At 37.4% G+C, this 26,233-nt stretch overlaps 3 protein-coding genes across 3 annotated transcripts; 1 reads left to right on the forward strand and 2 right to left on the reverse strand.

Moving 5' to 3' along the window:
• Positions 1-233: 233 nt before the first annotated feature.
• On the reverse strand, positions 234-25,456 carry LOC116304727 (type 2 phosphatidylinositol 4,5-bisphosphate 4-phosphatase). The gene is made up of 7 exons (XM_031714505.2): positions 25,304-25,456; positions 9,684-9,877; positions 7,873-7,979; positions 5,218-5,329; positions 4,398-4,444; positions 4,070-4,194; positions 234-2,700 (listed from the first exon to the last, which is right to left on the reverse strand). Exons 1-7 carry the CDS (start codon positions 25,437-25,439, stop codon positions 2,594-2,596), a joined length of 828 nt encoding a protein of 275 aa, XP_031570365.2. The 5' UTR covers positions 25,440-25,456; the 3' UTR covers positions 234-2,593.
• LOC148909492 (uncharacterized) lies at positions 13,569-19,819 on the reverse strand. The gene is made up of 2 exons (XM_089034404.1): positions 19,461-19,819; positions 13,569-18,075 (listed from the first exon to the last, which is right to left on the reverse strand). The coding sequence occupies exons 1-2, from the start codon at positions 19,817-19,819 to the stop codon at positions 13,719-13,721; spliced, it is 4,716 nt and encodes a 1,571-aa protein (XP_088890530.1). The 3' UTR covers positions 13,569-13,718.
• On the forward strand, positions 23,114-24,576 carry LOC116290010 (uncharacterized). Its single transcript, XM_089033859.1, has 3 exons — positions 23,114-23,382; positions 23,464-23,620; positions 24,098-24,576. The coding sequence occupies exons 1-3, from the start codon at positions 23,153-23,155 to the stop codon at positions 24,413-24,415; spliced, it is 705 nt and encodes a 234-aa protein (XP_088889985.1). The 5' UTR covers positions 23,114-23,152; the 3' UTR covers positions 24,416-24,576.
• Positions 25,457-26,233: the final 777 nt, after the last annotated feature.

Consider the following 26,233-nt stretch of genomic DNA (forward strand, 5'->3'; position numbering starts at 1 on the left):
CAAATGCCTCACCATTTCATTTTGCAATTATTGTATGTCTGATTATATCTGTGTTTATATATTTATTTTGTATTTGTGCATACGTATTCCATTAAACAGTGGGGACATTTATAATGCAGCCCCAGACATCTATGCCACCCAAAGTAGTTAGATTTTAAGGATTAGGCTAGGATCAAGGACCTTCAACTCCCCCAAACCCCCTCCCCCCCCCTCAAAAAAAACATTCCACAAACTTTGGGTGATAAATTTTATTTGCCGCATTCTATAAAAAGAACTCGATTCTGTGTTGAATAATTTTTTTTTCAACTATATTACTTCTATTTACTAGCTATTTCTAAATGTATTGGTTTTTTTAAAATAATAATGTTATATAAAAAAAATTCTTGATTATATCAATATAACAGATGAAGCAGTATTTGTTACAGTCATGATCATTTCCTGGATAGCAAACATGGTGCATGGTAGTCTGGCTTCGGTACAAACATCTATTTTCTTGATGCCTTATATGGTGTTATTTGTACTCGAACTATACCACAATGCATCCTGTTTATCAAACTCAGGTTTTCCTCCCTCCACAAATCCTAACAAGCTAAATTCCAATTATATCAGTGAGTTAGACAAGCTCCCATAACTAATAGCGCAGCGCACTGATTCTAAAAATAGCTTAAAGATTCGGACAAACATTGCATTCTGTTTAACTGCTACGAGGATTATACAAACCGATTTTATTATTTTTACTTAAAGTTACAATAATAACCCATGTAAACTAAGATCAACTGCGATTGGCTGTGAAAATTATCTGCTGAAAGTAAACTTGTAAGTTTATTTGTCCGAATTTTGCCTTTGTCTTCATTTTTATGTCAAAGTTGCGCTGCGCTATTGCTCACCCAGGTTGTTTCATGTTACTAATAAAATCTTAAGATTTGAAAGTTACTTAACATACTCATGAACAGTTCATGAGGGAAGCACAATAGAAATCATGACCGTGAAGAGCTGTATTAATTCTGATACAGAATGTTTATTTGCATAAACTTTAACTTAGATTTTCTTGGGCAGATTCACTTTTATCTTGAAAGTTTTAGTGAAACACAAAGGAACAAACCTAGATGTTTGTCTAGCAATATACAATATTCGTGTCTGTATCATATTACTTGAAGATCTTAGTGCCAATGCCTAGTAACATATAAGTAACACAGCATAATCTTACTTAAAACTTGCATGACATTATGATACAAATGTGACTCTTGTGTAGAACTAATTCCACAAGCATTAGCCGTTTTGAGCTTAAGGAAATAATTGGGCCAAGTTGGCATTGCAGTGCATTGTTGAATTTGAAAGTGTTTAAATATTGTTAAATTTGATGGTACAAAGTGGTAATGTACATTATTGCGTACCCATAAGACAAGGTTAGTATCATGACTAACAATGTGGTTCAATTTCTTTGGCAAGTGACTTGTAACTAATTTCTACTCACGTGCTAGAAAAGCTACCAGTTGTCATAATTATAGTTATTTTCTGAAATTAGTTGAGTGACCTCCAAACAACAGCTCGATTTCAACTTACAGTAAATACAGGGAGAACCAGGATTTTGTTCAGGGAGGTGTGCTAAGCACAAAGTTAACCCAGGGAGGGGTGCACCCCTTAGAATCAAAAGGAAAAAACAGTATTGGTTATCAACAAAGTAGGGGCACAAAATGGAACCAGGGAGGGGTGCACACTACCTGCACCCCTCCCCTGGATCTGCCCCTGAAATAGATTATTGCATAATCCTACCATGCCAGGTTTGTGGTCACTCACTCAAGCAAATTTTTTTACAATAACTTACAAATTTCTTGTGCACTGATTGGTTATTTTTTATCAATAAGAGGACAGACAGATAAAGCTGACGTCAATGAGCGCACGCTCTTTCCGTTGGTCATTTTGATTGCTAAAAATGAGAAGTTTTTTTCCTTTTTATTATTGTTAAAAACAACTAGACATCATTTTTTTATGTGTCTGTCCTCTCATAGACCTATAAATTGCGTCATCACATTGTCAAAGTAGTATGCGGATCATCACACTATCATCACACATCCACACTACTTTGACAATGTGATGGCATAATTTATCGTCAAAAAAAAGGACAGACAAATAGATATGTCTAATTGTTAACTAGAAAGATTAATTAATGCACTATGCAGGAAACCCTGTGCAACAATAACTCAGATGCTTGTATTCTGGACTTTGTCAGAGGATAGTACTGCACACGATATTCCAGTAGAAGAAATACTAATGCATAACAGAGTTCTAAAATAATGTAATACAAATAATGTGCATATTCAGTTATTCAACCAAGAAAAGAAGCAAAAACACAATGAACAATGCTATATTTCAATTCAGTTCAAAACCCTAATCAGGGGAAAGTGATTGAACTGAAATATAGCATTGGAATGTTCTTCATCATTTTGTGCTTAGCTCTGCTGAATATCAAACCTGAAAATACACATTTTCTGTATTCTGTTTTTTTTGTTCGTTTTTGTTTTACCTAAAACTGCCAGTTGTGATTGCTATTGACAGAACTCTATAAAAAAAATTTTTCGTGCTTTTTTAAAATTTATATTTCTCCTCGAATGGTGCTTACTGTCATAGTACAGTAGTAACAGCTCCTTATTAAATTCAATACTCCAGCAATGAATGCTCCTATCCAAACCACATATATACCTGAAGAAGGCAAAGATATTTGTATAAAAAATCATATTAAAATAATAAATTAATATTTTTTTATACAAACAAAAATTATGGATTGAGATAGAATGTGAGTAACTAAGGTAAAAATGCCCGGGGGTTAGTCTTGCCCGTTTAGGGTAGGGATGTGCCGCTGAGCCCTCTGAACCCTAACTATGTTCCAGATTAAAATCACTGAAATTCATGTACCCTGTTCCAAAGCAAGATCGCTGAAAACCATAACCTTTTCCAGTATTGTGAAAATGGATATCCTCTTTCAGAGAGGAGAGAGCATGATTTCATATACCTTGTGTCAGAGCGAGTGCGATTTTATATACCCTGTTCCAGAGTAGAATCGCTGAAAACCATACCCTATTTGGCTGCACGTAACCGTATAGCGAATATAGGGGAGTACCCCCCCCCCCCCCGGTAAAAATGCCACTGATTTTTTTTTCCTCATCGCCTCCTGTTTTCACAGTTCAATAAACATATTCATAAATTAATATATAAATTTTTTACCCTTTGGTGGTAGTATTAACCTCAGAGTTCCCAGCCGTTTTGAAAATAAATAACAGTTTTCACTGACCTTGTTGGGCAAGCATGGGACACATGCCTAACTTTTATCTAGGCCTTGCTCTTATCATATTACACAGGATACCCAACATAATTATACTGTCCGGCATAAATGATACTAAATGCTTCAATATTTTTTTCATTATTGGAAAAGATTTATCAGTCTATTCGAAAACTGCAAACAGTATGAGTATCACACGGATACTCATGGTTAACTTGAAACAAAATTCCCTGACTTTTCCCTGACTTTTAGGTGACCCCTGGGAACCCTGAACCTGTTTCCACTGTATTTGGAGGGACTAGCCCTTGTAGCAAGGGAGAGAAGAATATGATTGGTTAACCGACTTTGTCAGAGTTGACCTAATTCACCTTTTACGGCGCTAGCTTGGATTGTGTTACGGTCAACAAAAAGTTCACAAATTCACTGAATTTAAAGAGAAAATTTAGGTAGGGGCTATTTCTTTAGTTCGCTATCTTAACAGCAGTAAGAAAAGCTTCAATCAAGCTAGAAAAATGATAATTTACTAACTAAACATTAACCAAGTGAATAGTTCATTTAGAATCAGTACATTTGTATGGAAATTCGAGAACAATGTCCGAACGTTTTGGTGAATTAGTAATTTTGGGTCTTTCTTGGTGTAGCAAGCTTTATTGTATTTTGGATTAGGGTTATTGTTTTGCAGGGTATCGCTTAGCTCCAAATTTATTATTCTTGGCTATTGTTTTATTTTCTTCATGCTTCAAGTGCCTTGTAACGCCAAAAAAGAGCCTTCCTTTTTTAATGAAATCTCACCTGATGATTCCCTGGCCATCTCATAGGTGCCAACTGTAACACCAACTCCAGCAGCCAGGAAAAGAAAACCAATTACAGCAAAAATCGTAGCACGAGTCTTGGCAAAACTTGGGCCAACAGACGAACTTTAAAGAATAGACAAAAATTATCCACATAACTTTTAATACCACATGTAGTGTGGGGTAAAGTGAAATGTTAGGAAAAGTGAGATAGCATAAAATGTTTGGTTGATAGTAAGAAATCGCACCCTTACAGTCTCTATCAGATAGCCTGACATATATACCAGTAAATATGTGGTCTGGTAAAACAATATGAAGATTGTACTTACACACGCCTGCAGTGTGGACACCTTGCTAGGTGAGTAGTTGTGTGGAACTAAAAGAAATATTACGTATTATGATTCAGTACAGCTATTATAATCAATACCTACTGTTATCAACATCATCATTACCACCACCACCACCATACCCCACCATCATCACTGCCATCACTATCATCATCACTGCCGTCACCATCATCATTTCCACCACCACCACCATACCCCATCATCATCACTGCCATCACCATCATCATTACCACCACCACTGTACCCCACCACCACCACCATACCCCATCATCATCACTGCCGTCACTATCATCATTACCACCACCACTGTACCCCACCACCACCACCATAACCCACCATCATCATTGCCATCACTATCATCATCACTGCCATCACCATCATCATTAACACAACCACCATGCCCCTTCATTAACATCACCATCATCTAATCATCATATAAAACTCTAACATTAATATTTCCTGAAGACATCAAAAAAAAAAAATCAAATCAGATAGATAGGTAATAACCCATGAATTGAGAGAGAGGGGGGAGAGAGAGAAAGAGGGCAAGGGAGAGAGAGAAAGAGGGCAAGGGAGAGACAACATACTCTGCTCACACGAGAACCATTAGGTCATGAATCTGGCCCAAAGAACCAGAACACTAGTTTTACCTTCCTCTTCCTACTGTAGACATTTACTTCGCCACGAATAAAGGTAACAACAAATTAACAGAAATAAAAGGGCAGGTTTATACCACAACAGCATAGCCAATATTACTTTGCACTCAACCAGAATTACCAGAGTTTAAGTCATTTTCGCTTACCACAAATATTTCATTGCAGTGTCCACAAGTCACTCTGAATCTGCCTCTTGTTGTAGTGGTTGTAGTCAATGGAACAGATGCAGTCCTCACGGCCAAGTTTATTATTCTTTTACTAAAATAAAACAATTTAATAAGCATACATTAATTAGATTTTAGGCTTTCACGTTATGTTCTAAGGGAGAATGTGCCACAGCTGTATTCAAAGCATCATTCTTTATTAACAATCTAAATTTGTGAAAGCAGTAAAAGCCTCTTTTTTATCATGTACACATTAATGCTACCAAAAGGCAATTCCTGTGAGCATTTTTAAAGGGCCACTTGGACGAAAATCGCTCCAAAATTAAAACTCTTTCATTCGAGCTGGAACTTTGCTGAAATAATCTTGAACATATTAAGAACCACCCACTGGAATATCTTTGTGATATTCGAAAAGAAAGGGCCAAAATTTTAAGATTTATTTTCGTCCGCCATTAATTTCTTTGACTCACAGAATTCGGCTCAAGAAGACTGGCACGAGTAACCTATGACGTCATTTACTCAACCCAAACCAAAACATTGGTGGCTAATGTATGTGCCATATTCGTAAAACTCGGTTTATTTGGTTCATTCAGAAAAAATATAATGCTTCATTCGGTTTCCTAACTACTATATGACCAAACAATGTCTAGGCGCTGAAATTTTTCAGTTTCAATAATACTGACGATCATAATTCGAAAATTTCAATACATCTCGGCAAGCCAAGAATCACAACAAAGTAGGACGCATGGACGAGATTCTAGCGGTTCCATCGCGCGAAGTGACTGAGATATTCGGGATTTATTCGAGTCATTTTAAGGATAACAACTTTTCAAGGTATATTTACATGCAAGGGCAAAGAGCAACCCCACAATTTGGGTCCGCGAGACATCCGACACAATGAAAGAAAAATTTACGAGCTGAGTGACAGACGCCGCTGTCGCGCGAGTATAAATAAGAAACCTTTGACATGTTCTTTTACAAAGATGATATTAGATAATCGTATAATTGTACCTATTCAATGCATAATAAACATTTTGAAGCAAATAATAACTGTTCTGTAGTAAATCAGCTAGGAGAATTACGAGCTCACATTCTAAATTATTCGGCACATAGATCTAAGTATATTGTCACAAATCTTTATATCACAACGCAGAATTCAAAAGGCAATCGGTTTTTTTCATAACAATCGCTATTAGATTACATTGAAACTTCAAATTTAAGATCTTTATATCATGGACAGTACGTAGCAAATACAAATAATGAAATAAAAGTAAGGAATTATTATGAAAACATCTTCCCAAGCATTGCTTCTTCTTCTAGTTCGGCTTCATCTTCTCTTTTATACATGATAACTTCTGGTTCTAACTCTTCAGGATTGACAAAGCGAGCGTCCAAAAGACTTTCCATCATATTTGAAGAGGTATCAAAGATTTAAAAAAGTCTGTTTAGCTTATTCTTTTCACGATAACGCGTTTAAAACATCAAATAAACTCCAGGTAATTTAACAAGAAATGTATAGTCAAAACGACGCTAACATGCAGGGGTTGAGTAAATGACGTCACAGCGTAAAACCGCTGTACATAATAACTCGTTGGCCGTGAGTACAAAAATTAATGGCGGACGAAAATAAATCGTAAAATTTTGGCCCTTTCCTTTCGAATATCAGAAAGATATTTCAGTGAGTGGTTCTTAATGTATTCAAGATTATTTCAGCAAAGTTCCAGCTCGAATGAAAGAGTTTTAATTTTGGAGCGATTTTCGTCCAAGTGGCCCTTTAAAAATCATTTATAGTGATTGCTGAGATTAAAATTAGCATGGTAACTAGTGAAATATTGAAATAAATTGAATTCTTTCTCTAATTTTGTTGAGATTTTATTAACAAAGGCAAGAGGCAATTAATGTGGGTATATTGGTTTCCCAAGGGCATATTTATAAATAGCTGATCAAACTGGTAAAATATTATACATGTAACCAATAATAAGCAATTATTGGATGAGGTTGAGCATGATATCGTAAATTATCAAGATAACACAGCCAAGGTCTTGATATTTGCGATATTATGCGATACCGAATTCAACAATGTTGCTTTATTATACATTTTGTATACTGGAAAAACATTACCATGAACATTAAATTATAGAGACAAGAATTATGGACGCCATGATGTAGTGTGAAAAACGCAAATTTTTAAATTTAGAAACATTTTAAGAATTCTTCATAAAATATTATGATAAATAAGTTAAGGATTCCTTAAATAATTGTTTTTGTACATAATTCTGGAAATAAATACACATAATAAATAAAAACAAAGCTACCACAGCGTGACTTTGAATGAACTTGACATGATAAATATCATGTCGAGTTCACACGATATCAGGGATTGGCTGAGGGCTCTCAACCAATCAGAATTGAGATACTTAGTAAAATGTATAATAATACATGTGACCATGCAGTCATACACATGACCAGTTATGTGCATCTCGAGTCATCTGAAATCTAAGACAGAGTAACTTTTCAAACAACTCAGAAATTCCAAATTCTAGCCAGAAAACATAAAAACTATTTAGTCTAAGATTGCCCTGTTCAGTTTTTTATGAAATAGTTGTATACATAACATGCATGTTGTATTTTTCTTACCAATTTGGCCTCGGACATGAAATTCTTGTTGAAGTAACTTTGCAAGTCAGGAGTGCATTACATGGGCAGCGAATATACTTTTTCCCTGAGGGAGGTGGCTTGATTGGCTGTAATAGAATGATATACATGCAGTTAGATTTTGACAATTTGGAGTAGTTTCAGTGATATGTTAACCCCGCTTTCATGACAACCCTATTCTGAGTTCTACAGGAAGCATTCTAGCTTTGGTAAATTAAATACAACACCACATGAGGTATGTTTACAAACAAAAGATCTAGTATTGTCTTGTAGGTTGGTATGATAATATTTATGGATGGATGATTCTTCAACAAAAGTTGTTTGTACCAAAGCTATGCACCATGTTCAAGCTATCAAAGGGAAGGTCTGTGCTTTTATTACATATACAAACTTCATTCTGTGCTACTAAACATATTGTTTGACAAGTAATACTCAGATCATGTGCTGGTTTCAGTGTCCACTCAAGAACCACAGACTTAGAGAAAGATCTATAACATATCAGTAGTAAGTCTTCTTTTGCCGATAAAAAATTAAAAATTAATGGAACATGTACAGGGCTAAAAACAATGACGACCAGCCAAATTAGTTTTAGCTCAGTTATATATTGTTCTGGCTTGATGTTACTGGTTAAAATGACCAGTAAGACAAGGATTTGCCAGGACAAGTTCCAATCCTAGGCAAACCAAGTCCAATGACATACATATGTTATTTACCGGCCTGGAGGTCGGGATAGGGAAAAGCTGTGCCCGTGGTCTTGAATATATGGACCAAGCGTTTTCAAGACCAAAGGGCTCAGTTTTTCCCTATCCGGACCGACTATAGGACGGTAAATAACTTATTAATTTTTTTCCCATATTTATTTTACTTGTTTTTGTAATCGTTTTGTTTTGTCGTTAAAGTGCATATGACACGAAAAAAATTTAATGTTAAAAATGTGTATTTTATTGGCATTAATAAGAATATCACGGTTAAATTTGTTTCAAAAACGTATTTCTCTAGAAATTCAAGAAAATTTAGCACAACTTGTGACGTCATTTTGTTTACAAGTCTCCAGATTTAGTTGCAAATACACGAAATATGTTTGAATGTAGAATCTTAATTTCAGGTAGTACACTTTTCAGTTTCCCAACATTTGAAGAGTACTACGTAAGCTATCAAATGAAGTTGAATAAAATATGCCTTTTGTTGTTATTTTATACGATTTACAATTTATATTTTGTGCATTACTACTGAATCTAGAGTACGTGTCAACAAAATGACGTCACAAATTGGGCTTAATTTTCTCACATATCTCAAGAAATAAGCTTTTGAAACACATTTTATTACGATATATTTATTACGACTAACAAACTATACATTTTAAACGATGAAATGTTTTCGTGTCATATACACTTTAAGTGGCAAAGGATACCGAACCGTGAGTCCAATGACATACATATGTTATTTACCGGCCTGGAGGTCGGGATAGGGAAAAGCTGTGCCCGTGGTCTTGAATATATGGACTGAGCGTTTTCAAGACCAAAGGGCTCAGTTTTTCCCTATCCGGACCGACTATAGGACGGTAAATAACTTATTAATTTTTTTCCCATATTTATTTTACTTGTTTTTGTAATCGTTTTGTTTTGTCGTTAAGCGGCAAAGGATACCGAACTGTGAGCGCGGGCAGATACTGACAAAATACCGCCCCTCAAACAGCCAATCAGAATGCACGATTTTTTAGGATACCGGACCGGAAAAAAATAACTCCCATCATTTTCAGCCCTGAAAAAAAACCAAAACAAAGTGATACATACTGTAGCCTCTTGGCAGTTGAAACACTTGACCACCCTTTGCTGTTCTCTACCACGGATGTAAATGATTTGTTGGCAAACTCTACAGATGACCGATGGCTCAGCATTTACCGGAATGGCACCCACTGGAGCTGGTGTGTAGGGTGGAGGTACTTCAGAGTAGGCTGGAGGGGGTGAGTTTGGGCTTGGAACAGAATCTGAAACAAGTATTTTGCAAGTAAGTTAAATGAGCACTGTCACGACACGTGCATGCATGAACTTTAATGATATGTAAAGATTTGTAAGGGTCATGAACTCAAAGATTTCCTGGGAGAATCTCGTTAGGAATTTTAAACTTTGTGTTTTAAAGGAATTTGAATGAGTTCTTCTGTTCAGCTTTCGCTAATTATGTAACAATAACAAGTTAACTGTACAGATGGCGAACTAATGGCGACAAATGAGTCAACGATTCCAGAGGTCGAGGTGACAATTCAGGTAAAGTTCTTTTCTTCTCACTATCGGTCAAATATCCACAATTGGTCTTACAAGAAAACCAAGAACTGTACACTCGAATGTCCAAGTATATTCTCTGACCGCTTCCTTCGCAGCGGCCGCCATGACAAGCCATTATAATTACATCGTTTTCGACCGATAAAAATGTATAAAATAGGCTTCCAAAACAAAAATAACCACTCAGAAATAGGAAAAAATAATAAAACTAAATGAATAAACAGCTAAATTGTTCTAGATTGCACGGATTGCAACGATAATACTTGATACTCAAAGTTACTCAAAATCCTCACGTCTTTTGAAAACGTAAGGTGAACAATTTCAAGTTTGGAGCCAAGATCCGCGCATGCGCAAGCATTTGAGCTTTGAATTTGGAGTCTTTGACCATGTTTCCTTTCATTTCATGAGTTACTTTGAGCAACTAGCAACTTGAAATAGTTATCCAAAGTCTTTTGAACAAATAAAGAACTTAAATATTTAATAATAATCATTAGAAAAACCGAAGCACACTGATTCCTAGTTTGCTATTGAATAATGAGTAAAATTTGGAATAAAAAAATATCATACATTTTCAATATGCAGTGTGAAAACATCTGTCAAAGAAGGAACGAAAACAAATAAAATAAAATTACAATGTTTACAGTTTTAACTGACCTACATTTTTCGATATCATAACGAAATAGAGCACTTGTAAGTATTAACTAAGACAGAGAGTCAAAAATCTCTTAAATATTTATCATCATAAGGATAACACTGTAACTTTTAATGGGCAGTTGCATTTTTAGTCCGCACCCCCCCTATTGAGGACATAACTTTTCAGTTCCCCCCTCCCCTGGATTTTCCAGGGCCCTCAAACCCCCCCTCCCCTGGATTTCCACTTAAATTTAATACCCCCTCCCCTGGATTTTCCAGTGCCCTCAAACCCCTCCTCCCCTGGATTTCCACTTAAATTTAATACCCCCTCCCCTGGATTTTCACTACCAAATTTAATACCCCCCTCCTCTGGGTTTTCCAGTGCCCTCAAACCCCCTCTACACTGGATTTCCACTTCCAAATTTAATACCCCTCACATTTCTACTTAATTTTAACACCCTTTCCCTTATTTGACATAAAATATGTATTTTGTCTTATTTAAAAATTTACCTTATTGGAAAAGTGTTTCAAATTATTTCCAAACTACATTCTTTTTGTTTTTCGACTGCTTTTACATACACGGCCTAGTTGAAAGAAGCCTCGTAGGAAGAAAGAACTTATGTAATTTAGTGAGGAATTTAATAATTAAATTATTAGTGATTGACCATAATCCTAAGGAATGTCTTGGTTATTAAAAAAAAGAAAAAGATCAGCTCCAGTGATTTATTTTGTCTTTTTAATACATTCCTTTAACAGTAAATCAATAATTAAAATCCTCACTAAATTACAAAAGTTCTTTCTTCCTATGACAACCTTCTTGCAACTAGGTGTAACTTGAAACAGTTCCTTACGTTTATGTATGAAACTGAATTCTGCTAGAATGCAGCGCTTCTAATCAGATCAGAGATTATTTTTTCAATATTCAATTCAATGACAAGAATGATCTTTGTTATCTACCAATGGTCAGTTTGATTATCATCATCAAGAGAAGTCTTACGCCAGGAAAGGACAGCCAGATCATCGTAATGGTTGGACAAGAGAACAGCCAGATCATCGTAATGGTTGGACATGAGAACAGCCAGATCATCGTCATGGTTGGACGAGAGAACAGCCAGATCATCCTAATGGTTGGACAAGAGAACAGCCAGATCATCGTAATGGTTGGACATGAGAACAGCCAGATCATCGTAATGGTTGGACAAGAGAACATCCAGATTATCTTAATGGTTGGACAAGAGAACAGCCAGATTATCTTAATGGTTGGACAAGAGAAAAGCCAGATCATCTTAATGGTTGGACGAGAGAACAGCCAGATCATCGTCATGGTTGGACAAGAGAACAGCCAGATCATCTTAATGGTTGGACAAGAGAACAGCCAGATCATTGTCATGGTTGGACAAGAGAACCGCCAGATTATCTTAATGGTTGGACAAGAGAACAGCCAGATCATCGTCATGGTTGGACAAGAGAACAGCCAGATCATCGTAATGGTTGGACATGAGAACAGCCAGATCAACGTAATGGTTGGACAAGAGAACAGCCAGATTATCTTAATGGTTGGACAAGAGAACCGCCAGATTATCTTAATGGTTGGACAAGAGAACAGCCAGATCATCTTAATGGTTGGACAAGAGAACAGCCAGATCATCGTCATGGTTGGACAAGAGAACAGCCAGATTATCTTAATGGTTGGACGAGAGAACAGCCAGATCATCGTAATGGTTGGACATGAGAACAGCCAGATCATCGTAATGGTTGGACGAGAGAACAGCCAGATCATCGTCATGGTTGGACATGAGAACAGCCAGATCATCGTAATGGTTGGACAAGAGAACAGCCAGATCAACGTAATGGTTGGACAAGAGAACAGCCAGATTATCTTAATGGTTGGACAAGAGAACCGCCAGATTATCTTAATGGTTGGACAAGAGAACAGCCAGATCATCTTAATGGTTGGACGAGAGAACAGCCAGATCATCGTCATGGTTGGACAAGAGAACAGCCAGATTATCTTAATGGTTGGACAAGAGAACAGCCAGATCATCGTCATGGTTGGACATGAGAACAGCCAGATCATCGTCATGGTTGGACAAGAGAACAGCCAGATTATCTTAATGGTTGGACAAGAGAACAGCCAGATCATCGTCATGGTTGGACAAGAGAACAGCCAGATCATCTTAATGGTTGGACGAGAGAACAGCCAGATCATCGTCATGGTTGGACAAGAGAACAGCCAGATTATCTTAATGGTTGGACAAGAGAACAGCCAGATCATCGTAATGGTTGGACATGAGAACAGCCAGATCATCGTAATGGTTGGACGAGAGAACAGCCAGATCATCGTCATGGTTGGACAAGAGAACAGCCAGATCATCGTAATGGTTGGACATGAGAACAGCCAGATCAACGTAATGGTTGGACAAGAGAACAGCCAGATTATCTTAATGGTTGGACAAGAGAACCGCCAGATTATCTTAATGGTTGGACAAGAGAACAGCCAGATCATCTTAATGGTTGGACGAGAGAACAGCCAGATCATCGTCATGGTTGGACAAGAGAACAGCCAGATTATCTTAATGGTTGGACAAGAGAACAGCCAGATCATCGTCATGGTTGGACATGAGAACAGACAGATCATCGTCATGGTTGGACAAGAGAACAGCCAGATCATCGTAATGGTTGGACAAGAGAACAGCCAGATTATCTTAATGGTTGGACAAGAGAACAGCCAGATCATCGTCATGGTTGGACAAGAGAACAGCCAGATCATCTTAATGGTTGGACGAGAGAACAGCCAGATCATCGTCATGGTTGGACAAGAGAACAGCCAGATCATCGTCATGGTTGGACAAGAGAACAGCCAGATCATCGTCATGGTTGGACATGAGAACAGCCAAATTAACGTTATAACGGTCTTCACTTTTGTACGGGCATCAGCTTTCCTTTTGACAAATATTCTGATATGCATATTGTATATACACTTTCCTCCTCAGCAAAATATACAATGTCTATTGTGTCGTTTTCAATGGAAAAACCTTGGACTGCTGCAGAGTACCATCCTACTTTCCAACCACTATCTCCAATTTCTTCTCTTGACCACTTGACTTTCACTTTTTTCCCGACCACAAAGAATTGTTCATGGTCGGGAGCTTCAGGTTCTGGCATATCTTGATTAAATAGCGGCTTGGCTTGTAGCGTTTCACATTTCTGTCTCCGACTTTCCTTTAAAATACTTAAATAATCATACAGGGGTCTTAACATTTCTAAATGGATATTGTTTATATCGACACTGTCAGGAACTGGAAGGAAGCTTTTATCTTTGATATTTGACGAGTGGGTCCTTTTTTTGAATTTGTCAGTTGGGTTCAATATTGCCATTCTCCTCTCCTCTAAAATAATTTTAGGAATTAGAGAAAGCATTCTTCTTATTTCGTCTTCATGGCTTTTAAAGGCAAGTTGGTATCGGTTTTGTCTCAGTAAGAATATCCTCAGGCACAGTTCTTCTTTGTTACCTTGGGTTGGTAAGCCATGATAGTGAAGAATGTACCTCAGCTTCGCTACAGGTAATTTTCTTAGACGTGGTATGGATGATGGAACTGTCTGAAAATGTCCATTATAGATCTGTTCTTTTAATGGTGGCTCGTCTCCCTCCGACGTTGCAATTCGTTCCACTAAGTGGTGTTTCTGCCCTTTTGTTGAAAGACCCATCTTTTTACAAACATCCCTTAAGGTTGCAACATTTTTAGAGAACCGTTTATGTCTCCTCCACCGTTCCCTTTCTTGATCTTCGATCACCTCTGTTGATATTCTTTTCCCTTCCTCTTGAAAATATCTAGCAACCTCTTTTTCAGGAAGCCACACCAAAAATGATATTGCAGGAAAGACACTCTCAGGAGGGTCACAATTCATCGCACTCATTATATCCAGAAGTCTCTCAGGTCTGAAGAGCCCTGGAGACTCGTCCCAGGGTCCGCAGATTATTTGATTTCTATCAAATGACAGATAATGAAGTTCTCCACCAGTAGCTAGCCATCTCATATAATCAGGAATTGGTTGCATTTCTTTTCTTGGCAGTGCTTCCCCTCGCCACTGTTCGTTTGGCCTGTAAAAGGTAGCCTCATACTTGTCAACCCAAGCAGTTCTAAATTGAGTATAATTATTATTAATCATCTGGTAGTCATCCAGATAGTTTCCTGAAATATTTTCCTGCTTCAAATTCCAAATTAGCTCAATGTCTTTCCAAACCCAGCTCTCCTCTATTACTTTGTATGACCAATCACACTCTTCTTTATTTTCTTCTGAAAGCGACAGAAAGTTTTTCAAGCGTTCCTCGTCGTTGAAGATATATTCTGATGACCTTATCCCCCTGTAGGCCTCCAACGCCTCCCCCCCATATTTTGCCTGGCTAAGGCAGGAAATAACATCATTTGTCATTGCTTCCATGTTCTCTTTGTGCTTGTTAGACCCGGGGTCTACTTGGCCTTGGTAAACTTTGTGAGCCGAAAATGGCCCGTGGCGAGATAGAGCCTCGTCCTCGATGGCGTGAACACGTTCAACGAAGTTTCTCTTGCTGTGATATTCCGCAAAAGATACTTGTGTAATCTTGTCAAGATTAAGAAGACGTAAAAGTCTAACAAGGAGCATTTGAACCAGGGGACTTGCTGGCTGTTCAGCTGGACCGTTGTCGACAATGAAAACAAAAATTGTCTTGAGACTTCCTTTCGAGGGGTCCCGGAAAACGCAATCCAAAGACGGTTTTGACATCAGAAGAAAGAGCTCATTAAATAATTTTATAGTTGTATCGGGCTCCAACAAAGATGGATTTAAAAGCGTCACTGCTTTTCCAGTACGAGTAACATGAAGAAGAGTGTTAGAACTATGCAGATTCAAATGGAGGTCATTAACAGTAAGAGAGGACGGAATGCTTTCACGTTTTGTTATCAACGTCTTCATGAACAGGTGGGTCATAGGTGTCACTGCATCTGTTCTGCTTTGGTTCCAATCGTGGTCTGGGCACTCTATGGTCTTCCAAGCTTTTCCAGGCTTTTGAACAGGAGTTATTTCACCACATACAATTTTTTTGGCATCTTTAGAATCAATAAGTACGTTGTCTTTTCTTTTGTCACTTAAATCGCAACTATAATTTACATTGGCAGTGCTGTAGTGGAGATTTACTACAAGTTTATTTACAAGAGTTTTGGATTGGTGGTGCAAGGAAATTTTAGCGTTGACTTCCTTTCCATGATGATGTCTTAAGGCGCTTGCAGAATTTTTTTTATATGTCATTGTGTAGTTGAAACAAGTACTGAGAGAAATGTGAAAAGAGGGAGGTGAAACGGCGTTAATTACTTCTAAAGCTTGCCTCATGAAAGTGTTGTTATCTTTACTTCTAAACAACACATCATTCTTTAGTCGGGGGTGTGCCTCTAATCCTCCTCCTGAATTTTCTCTTTGATCCGCTTCACCAAAAACGTACTCTAAAACACTTGCTAGCTCAGGCCATTCCTCGCACTTCATCATTCTTCCTCTACTTTCTATATTGAGTTTCATTTCCTTATCCTTTCTAGCTTTGATTATTCTTTTCTGGAGACGGCTTTGCTGACTGTTTGTCATGTCGTTACGGACACATTGGGACGTAATCTTGATGTCAAGAAACTTTGAAATATTACCTTTAAGCTCGTCTCTGCAATTCATTACTGCGGTCTTATTTTTTACGCCTTGGAGTTTTGAAACGAAGTTAACACTTGTAGCATGTGCGAAAATTCCTTTAAGAATGTCTCGATCCCTTTTGGTATCCATCATCTCCAGAGACTTGTTGAAAATTCCTCCGATTTTCTGATCTATGTCATTGTTCATGGAATATTGGGAATCAATTGATAATTTTTGCAACTGTTCTATTACTACCTCGAACGTTTGGTTTCTGTTTTCCATAATGTACGATTTTCCATTAAGATAAAATTGTACAATGTTAAAGTATCGTCCGAAATAAGAAAATAAGTATGACGAAGGCATGGCACGGGGTTTCTCTGAGAAGATTCCTTCACTTTCTTGTTTGGCTGCGACGTATACTTTTCCTGCCTCCTGAACCGCAATGACTGCAGAAGATTTGATAAAGTTTCCCACAGCCAGCAATCCCGATAACTCAGCTGTTCTTTTACTTCCAGTTTTAATAGACATCTCTGTAACTATATCATTAATGTTTTTTTCCAGCGTTCCTTTCGCAATACCAAATTGAAACCCGTTCCCTCCATTTCTTGAATGTTTATTCGTTTCCGCCGTTCGACTCCAATTCTTTGCAGCCAATCTACCTCGCTTTCCCAACCAGTTCTTTGTGACTGCATTCATAGCTATCTGCACGTCTTCGGGTTTGTCATGATATCTTAAATTTTCTTCTTCGTGTTTTTTATTAATTGCTATTCCTCTTCCAACATCTTTATTTGGAACATTAGTTGCAGGCCTCGCAGTCTTGTTTCCCCTCGCGCGATACCATTTTCGTGAAACTAATGGAAGAGATAGCAAAGATTTAAGATTTACGTTTTCGTCATTGGTATTACGAAGCTCCAATTGGTTACCTCTAGTATTATACCAAGACCGTGACAAACTTTGCATTGAAACGTAAAAGAAGTCATCTTTGTCTTTGCTGTTCTCGTCACTATCAAGATTCACAAGAGGTACAGAGGCACAGGAAGGGGAGGCAAGAGCAGAATTATCTACACCATCGTCATCTTTGTCTTTGCTGTTCTCGTCACTATCAAGATCTATATACACAGAGGCACGCGGAATTGAGCACTTTTTCATCTCTTGTTTCCTTTTTTTCTGTGGTAAAGGGTTTCTTTTTTGTTTCTTGCCAGTGCTAGAAGGTACTAGTGGTGGAAAATCAAACTCTGTAAAAATAGTATCGTTTTGAGATGGAAAAATAGGGCAGAAATGGTTCGGCTGGAATGCTGTTCCTTTATTGTTATCAAGATTGCCGTCTCTAGTAAACATTATGTGAAGTACTCCGTCGCCCCTTTTTTTACCACGAGGATTAATAAGGCCATGGAAAAGTGGTCTGATGGCTAGATTTAACTCTGGATATACGGAAAAGATTGGTATACCAACGATAGATGAAAGCGCCATCATATGTATTAAACCAGACCAATTTCTTTGTATACATGTTTGTGTTGCTTGTTGTTTTAAGCAATGAAGTCTTTTATGTCCATCCATTACGTCGACCGACAGAGACATCACAAAGAGCGATGTTGTGCTGTAGTTTGTACTTGCGTCTGTAAACCTTTGTTGGTAAAGTTATATGTTTCATGTTAAAATCGTACAAAATCCTGAGATTAATTAATTTATATATATATAACATGTAATATTAATTTTCTTTGCATAATTTAAATTTTCTAATATTCCTTTCACCAGGAGACCAAAACATAGAGCTACATATTTAAATTCGCTTAAAGAATTAAGCAGCAAAGCACTTTTTAGCCAGAAACAAAGGTTCAACGAGAAATGTTGACCAGATCTTCATATAGATCTAACCGAAGGAATTATCGCTTTTCGCGGGAATCTATTTTAGAGCACTTAGCTTCATTAAAGTAATAAATTCTTGAAACCATTTCAAATCTAATAAATATCGATTTTCGAAATTTGAAATTTGAAATTTTTTTTTAACTGTTGGCGCCCGGAGTCACGAGTCCAAATTTCTAGTGCGAACGTAGATTTAAACGTCCATCAAATCTTTGCCAACTGACTGAAATATCAATGGCGAAGTCGGCAAGGGTAGAAACTGGACTTTTCGGTTCCCTGGAAATAGCATTACAAGTTACGAAGTTACAAAATTAGGAAGTTAAAAAATTACGAAGTTACAGACTAAATCAGTATCTGTCATATTTCTGTCAACATATCGTGATTGGCCCGGGTCGCACTAGGTTTGGTAGAATTTGGTGTCTTAATCCGACTGAATCTGTCATCGCAAGACGATTTCTAGTGCGACCGTAAGTTTGCCCGTCCACGAAAAATTTGCCAAGCGACCAAATTATCAAAGGAGCCGTCGAACATGTTCGAAGCTGGAACTTTTGGTCAAAGTTTCTCTAAACAATAGAAATCGCAGCGAGAACTGTCATCGCTTGTTAGTATGGCTGTTAGAATAAAACCAGAGAGCGATTATTATGCCCCTAAAATGTGTTCTGAAAGGATACAATCCTACCAAAACTTTAAAAAAAGATTATTTTCTATCAATTACGAGTTTATTAGTGACTGCGGGTTGATACATTTCGATTTAAGACATTCAGATATCGCATCGTGTAAAACCAAATCAATTTGTTTAAAAGTTATAGAGTCAAAACTACAAGAAGGACAACAAATAAGCACAGTTTTAGGTACGCTTTGATTACGCGCCCGTTACTACTTCTGTTGAACGTTGACATTCAAAAATCGGTATAGATCTCTAGTGCGACCCTGTTCAAAATACCAGACATTTGTTGTTTCCGGTGTCAGGGTAAAAACTTTGTGGGGACTTTGGCGTGCAAAGTTTTAAATTTGGCTTCGCTTGTCATATATTTACAGAAAACCAGAAGCCTTTATATGTCTGATCAACTAGAGTGGAATATTTATTATTTCTGTCATTTAATATGAATATCTGCTTTTTCGGCATGTACTGTTGTCTTTGCTTACCTTGGATGATTTGCGTAGAAGTCGGCATTTAAGAATAACTCTGCAGCGGTCAGGAGACGAAGCACAGCATTTAAATTTTCTTCTCCACATAGTAGTAAAGAAACAGAATTAAAGAGACAGTTTCCGTTGCCAGTCGACTTGATTGGTGTGGAATCGGGGGGAATATCTCTTGGCATTATGCACCTAGATAATTCATCAATTTTCCACGTGCTGTCCCATGTGCTTGTCTGATCACTCTTCGGGAGATATTTTTCATATACCTCTACAAGGTAAAGAGCAACATCTCTATTTCCAGCTTCAATTGCTCGCTTCAAAGTAAACAAATCTGCGCTGACGGTTTTTTCACTTGGAATATTCATTTTTAAATTGAGTAACTCCGTAATCCGATGCAAGCACTCACTTCTACTACTACCGAAGTAATAAGTGATAAATACAAAACAATGCCGACTTTTATCTATGTGCGACGATTCGCCTTACCGTGATAATTGTGCAAATCATTTACTGAGTCGGTCATTGTGCAAACCCCGATTTGGCAGCTGTACATTAAGAAATTTTGGCCGTATAATAAAAGAAATCAAATAGTATGTGCCCAAAAAAATGATGTTTATTCCTATGATAGAATCATTCCATAAATGCGAGAAAATAGAAACTTTCAAGAAAAACTAATTACAATTTCTTAACTATTTACATAAGATCTTACAAAACATCAATATCATGTTCTTCTTTGATATTTTTTGCCAGCCCCTCAGTTTCATCAAGCGTGAGCTCTTCTATTTTTCCGTCATTTGTCCCCGCATCTTCATATTTAGCTTTGCCTTGGCCTACCCAATTTAAGCTTTTCACTAGATCAGCCTGAGCAAGTTTCAGCTTAGAAAATAAGTCATGAAGTACGTTTTCTTCAGCTTCAATGATTTCCTTATTTTCTACAGTGACTTGGTTTAGCTCTACAATTCTTTGATATGAAGCATTTCGATCAAAATCTGCCTTCGAAAGTTTTTCAATATTTTTCAGTAGGTTTCGTTTCCTCTGCTCGCCTATTTCATCATTTATTAAGTGTTTATCAGCTTCTACTTTTAGTAGTTCTGTGTATCTTAGAGTCCATTCAGTGTCAATTATTCCATGTTGCTCCTGAATGGACCACGAACCATAAATGGGATGCCTGCTAATCTTTTTTCCAAAATCGTTCCAAAATTCCCTTCTTTGCCGCTCAAACCAGGTGATGCTTGGCGTATCAATCTCTATCTTGCTGTAGGTCTTCATTCGCTTCCGTGGATCCAAATTGGATTCGGAAGGATCAAAACATCTTTTTTGAGGTGGAGCAGAACAATTACCCGATGTTGAAGGTCTTTCAGTAAATCGCATGTGAACTTGGGACGCTGGTGGCTGGGAATTTTCAATATTGGTCATCACTTGTCGCAGCCGCAGCATGCTCTCTTGTTTCGTGGACAACGATACCATTCTATGGTATCGTTGTACCATTACCTTTTCATCATTACCATTCTATGGGTGAACTTGAAGATTGCCTTCATGCGCGGTTTTTCTTTAGAAATTAATTCTCTTAATTTCTCAAGCGTCATATCTAGAGCGATGCTCGGAAACTCTATAACTAAATCTTGGTTTTCGTCGATCACATGCACTGTTGCATACATTTTCTGTGTCATACTAACGGTATAAAAATTATAAATGAATATTGGGTCAAGAGAGGGTGTTAATAAATACTGGAGAAGAAACCGGAAATCACAGCTTGCATAAGATTTCACGGAACACACAGACTTTTCTGTGTTAATCCTTATAGATTACAAAATACCGGAAATAGAGCTTTGTCGGACCCCTCTGACAGAAATATGATTAAAAGTTGCTTTCGATCTTTATATGCATAATTACTTTGACAATGAATCCGAAATTGAGCTCGCGGTAAATTATTAGCCTTCCCGCCAACTTCCCGCTATTTGAGCGTTATTTACACGAAGGAAAAAGGTCTTAATCTTAAAATGTCTAAATCAGCCCGTAATAAATAGAGCTTTTGTTAAGGGTCATGATGATGTATGGTTTGTATTTTTGAACTCGTTGGGGTCTATTGCATAGCAACAACGTCGATGTATCGAAAGCATTTTATAAAGTGCGATGCTTAAACCAAAACAAGCGACAACAACATGCCTATGATCGCTTCCGAGAAGGACTCGGGCAGGAAAATCACATGAAGTCATGACGTCAGCGTATTCGAAACGTTCCGGTTACGAAATGTTAAGTTCCGTTTTTGGTGGAAAATTGTTCCGGATTCATCCGGACTAGTGTGGACGGAATGCCTAAGCGGATAAATAAAGTTGCGGATTCAAATTTATCCGGCATAGTGTGGACGGGGCTCAGTGACCAGCAAAAACAGAACCAGCAATTAAAAAAATTATTCTTCATTTTTTCTTACATTTCGTTTCTTAGAAATTATACCAAAAATGTTCATAGCACCATAATTTTTTCTTCTGGGATTGATCCTAAAAATAGTCATGGAATTGAATTATGCTATATAGAAGATTACTAAAATTCGTAATTTCAAATCAAAGTAAACAAAGGAATGAACAATAACAAAGATATCATTTAAACCAAGTATTTAGCTTGATTTTTTAATGTTTTTTCTTAAAGCGTCTTGGGCTTTTCTTAGGGTACTTCGAGCTATATCGAAATTCGATTGGAGTCCTCTTAGTTCAATCATCTGTTGCTCGGTCTTGGCAGACTCAGTCTTCATTAGCTCCTTTATCTTGTCACTTAGAGTTTCACACTCTCTCTTAGCTAATTGAACTCTTTCTTTATTTTTTTCTAATGTTCCTTTCTTCATACTCGTGGATGCCATACGGACACCACTGCTTTCTCCTAAAAGGATTTCAGTTTTCTTTAATCGCCAAGCATTGTGTATTTCCTCATGAATTTGAGTTTTTTTCAAATTAGACTTGGCAAGAATTTTGGCCTTTGCATTCCAGAAGATTCGCCTTTCTTTTTCTTTGCCACGTGCATCTTCAATCTCCTTTTCCTTGTATATTTTGATCCCTTTAAGTAGCCATGCTTCGGGTGATTTAAGGCCCATTACAGTAGCCTGCTCAGGGATAGGTTCCTTGTTTGGTTCTTTTTCACAGACTTGCTTCACAGAAGAGGTTGATGTGGGTGGGCACACTGATTCACCAAGGTCGAAGACGGTTTGTTCTTTCTTTTCCGGAGGATATGTAGGATCTCTTTTTTCCTCAACAAAACGCATGTAGTGGCCTACTCCCTCAGTGTATGAGACCGCTTTAACTGCGACGCGTGCCTCTTGTCGTAGGGAAATACGAACGCCAGATGAAGGAAAAAGGAATCGAAAATCGTGGGGCAGCAAATCCGGAACTTCTTCCATTATTCTAGTTCTCAAATCCGAAAGAAAACATTCTGGATTAACTTCAAAAAGAGAACTGGAAGGCACATCGTTTTCATCATTTATCAAAGTCAAAACATCCATGATTACTCGGTGATGAGTATAGTTTATAAACTTGCGCTTTTATGCTTCCCTACGGATGAAATCCAATTAGCGAAAACAGCCCACCCATTATACTCGGCGTATTAGTCATATCCGCAGGAAATAGGGAGGATCAAACCAATCAGTGTTAGCCATACACATCTCACTACGAGCGTGCATCAACGAATATTAATATATAAGGCAAATCTAAAATATGTCCGCTCTTTTTGTTGGTGTGAACAGCGTTTTAAAAGGGTTTCATGCCACTCAAGCTGTGCTTGAAGTGGGCAAAGAATATATTCTGACGAAAATGAATTCCGTGCATGATGAGAATGCATTTTTTGTTTTAAGTAAGGATGGGACTATCCAAGCATCTATGCCAAGAGAGCTGGCGAGACTTATTGCTCCATTTAAAGTTCGGGGGCAAGTGTTGTGCATCGTGTGGTAAGTAAAAATTCATATTAAGAATTAACAAAATAAAAATAAAAATGCAAAAGCTCGACGATTTTTTTTTACTATTTTCAGTTCCCCCACAGCCGGCCTCAGAGAATCAAACAAAGGTTTATTTGAAGTGGGAGGTGGCATTGTCATGCCTTGCATTTACTGCATACAATGCAAAAGCGAAAACGTTGCCCGGACTCTTGCAGGAATTATCCCGAATAGTCATCTGCGCAAACTAAAGGTTAGTAAGAATCAATTGTCCGAGGTTGGCAAACATTCACGTCTTCATTACGACAAGTAATTATATACTTATCAATCATATGCGACTTTATAAGACCCAAAGTGACAGTGTCATTTCAGTCTATTATGTTGTCCACGTTTGGGAACCTGATTCAAAATTTTGTAAATACTATTGACCCAAGACTCGGTACCCACAACAAACTCTTTTTGGACCATGTAAAGCATTCGGCTTGCCATTGCTACTTTTAATACGAAATGATTGAATTTGAACTGATTTTGAAAATATGTTTATGAAGTTTGTTTGTCGCTAGATAACTATGAAAACTATTTTACCTTGGTTGTTTTTTTCAAGCCAATTTTTTATCCGTCTATTCGGAAGTGTTTTCAAATGCCGTTGTTGCTGCCGTTGTACGTGTTGAAGTATCATCTAAATATTACTAAAAAAAGTAAATTTATACGCGTCTTTTTATAAATTCAGGAACAAAACGATACTATAAAGGATCAAGAAATAAATGTCGGTAGCAGAAGCTCCTGTAGTGCACAGGATTCGGAAGACTGCAAGGACAATGAAAACCACGATGACAGTGAAGAAAGTGATAGCTATCGATATCAGGAGCAAGACGACCCTGGACAAGAAACGTTCTATGCAGAATACCAACAAGCCCAAGAACCAATTGACTTTGACGAGGAAGACAACTACGATTACGATCTGGTTCCATCTTCAGTATCCCCGCCAGGCATAACAGATGATTGGGATGTTTATTTTCAAGGATTACCCCAACTGAACCAGCTGTAATATGTGTACTCGGTTTTAAATTATGAAATGTGAAAAGACATGAACAAATTCGAACTTACATGTAATAAATCAATACTGTTAGTTTTTACTATGTTTGTGTCTTAGAATTTACCTCATAATTTTGAATTTTGCAAACTATTAAACATTGTATACTGTTTTAATACTCTTTGCAGTTGCATTTTGCCGTATGCAAGGTCTACATGTTACACTTAAAACCAAAAATTTTGAATCTAAATCAGGTATATACCCATGTGGGCCACGATCGATAATAAGATTTGCCACTTTTTCCGATATATTTGCTTTGCATTGAGTAAAAGCAGATATTTCAAAAAAATTTGAAATTTTACTGAAAACCTGACACTTTCCCATCTTCCTGTAATTCCAGTAAATTAATTAGATTATTAATTTTAGTTGATTAATTAATCTTCCCAAGGATAATTGACGATTTTAATTGACCCCTTTCATTTCTATCATTGAGTTATCCATCTTTTAACAACATTGCCAGGATTCCAATTAACCATACAATAAACCATACCTTGGAAATCCAACTTTTACAGACCACCCCTCCCTTGGATTTTCCGAATGTCCTCAATAGGGGGTGTGCGGACTAAAAATGCAACTGCCCAATATCAATCCAAGTACAAACGACACAAATTTGACATGTAAAATTATGAAATTTTGCAAGTTTTTTGACGTGAATCTGATGTTTACGAGTAAAAAGAAATGATGAATCACTGGAAGGAAAGTTAGATAGATAAATAACGATAATCTGAGCATTTAAAAAAGCTTATATTTTTCTCTTTTTTACGAGAAGAACACAAATTCAAGTTGTACGAACGCGTTTGGAAAGCAATAGTTTTCGCCTCTTTAAGCGCCAAATTTTCCTACCTTGAGCATTAAATCCAGAATTAAAGGGTGGCGGAGGCTCATTTCGTTCTTGATTCTGCAACAGTGGTGCGTTGTCGTTGGTATTTTCCTCAATATTAGGAGAGAGATTATCTTCTTGTTGGTTGGGATCCGCCATCTTGCGGAAGAACTTAAATCATGTGATGCAGCCGGCCTGACAATGACGTCATTGTTACGAAATAGGACTTCGACGACTGAAATTTGATTTTTCATTTTTTCCTCCTTTAAAATTCTTTGTATTCCATAGGGGAAGTCAAAATCCAAGAAATAAATTATCCTAGCGCCATATGGCGCTTTATAAATTTTGACTATCATCATTATTATTATTGTCTGTCTGTCCGTCTGTATATTTGTTTATTTGTTTGTTTGTCCTTCTGTCTATTTGCTTATTGTCTCGGTCTGTCTCGCTTTATTTGTTTGGGTGCAGATCTTTTTTGTCTGTACATCTCTTAATTTGTCTAATATTTTGGATGTCCATGTCTGTCTATTTGTTTGTCCCAGTGTCTGTCTGTCTGTCTGTCTGTCTGTTTGTCTATCATTTGCCAGTCCAGCTTTGTTTCAGTCATAGTATCTGTCTTTTTGTTTCTCTGTCCATCCGTCTCCTTTGTTGATGCGCAGCTGGATGTATTAATTTTCTTTTCAAATTGCTTCGAAAGCACAAACCTTTAGGGTAAATTACTCTACCGCCCCTTCTCTATGCACTAAAAATGACCTCTCCCTTGTTTTCTAAGCATTGTAAAGTGCTGTGATACTCCTCAAACTTTTGCGCGAACTCACCCCCTCCCCACTTTTGAGTTTGATTTTTTTAAGGCCCCCTAGCCTCTTCCCTAAAATCTCACCCCTCCACCCCTCTCCCCCTAGTCCCGATTATAATCGCGCCAGAGAAATGACGTCACGATGCTAGTCAAACAT

The sequence above is a fragment of the Actinia tenebrosa genome, unplaced genomic scaffold (genome assembly GCF_029948245.1).
Source record: "Actinia tenebrosa isolate PJP-AT-01 unplaced genomic scaffold, QUT_ActTen_1.0 PGA_scaffold2__45_contigs__length_23673736, whole genome shotgun sequence".
NCBI lineage: Eukaryota > Metazoa > Cnidaria > Anthozoa > Actiniaria > Actiniidae > Actinia > Actinia tenebrosa.

Bases quoted from the DNA above. Each gene is read 5' to 3' on its own strand.
- LOC148909492 (XM_089034404.1), bottom strand. From the start codon at position 19,819: ATGAATATTCCAAGTGAAAAAACCGTCAGCGCAGATTTGTTTACTTTG. The intron at 18,076-19,460 runs GTAAGCAAAGAC...TTACCAACAAAG, and splicing joins TTCTACGCAAATCATCCAAG to GTTTACAGACGCAAGTACAA.
- LOC116290010 (XM_089033859.1), top strand. From the start codon at position 23,153: ATGTCCGCTCTTTTTGTTGGTGTGAACAGCGTTTTAAAAGGGTTTCAT. The intron at 23,383-23,463 runs GTAAGTAAAAAT...TACTATTTTCAG, and splicing joins CAAGTGTTGTGCATCGTGTG to TTCCCCCACAGCCGGCCTCA. The intron at 23,621-24,097 runs GTTAGTAAGAAT...TTATAAATTCAG, and splicing joins GTCATCTGCGCAAACTAAAG to GAACAAAACGATACTATAAA.
- LOC116304727 (XM_031714505.2), bottom strand. From the start codon at position 25,439: ATGGCGGATCCCAACCAACAAGAAGATAATCTCTCTCCTAATATTGAG. The intron at 9,878-25,303 runs GTAGGAAAATTT...TACTTGTTTCAG, and splicing joins TTCTGGATTTAATGCTCAAG to ATTCTGTTCCAAGCCCAAAC. The intron at 2,701-4,069 runs GTGAGATTTCAT...TGCCTTCTTCAG, and splicing joins GATGGCCAGGGAATCATCAG to GTATATATGTGGTTTGGATA.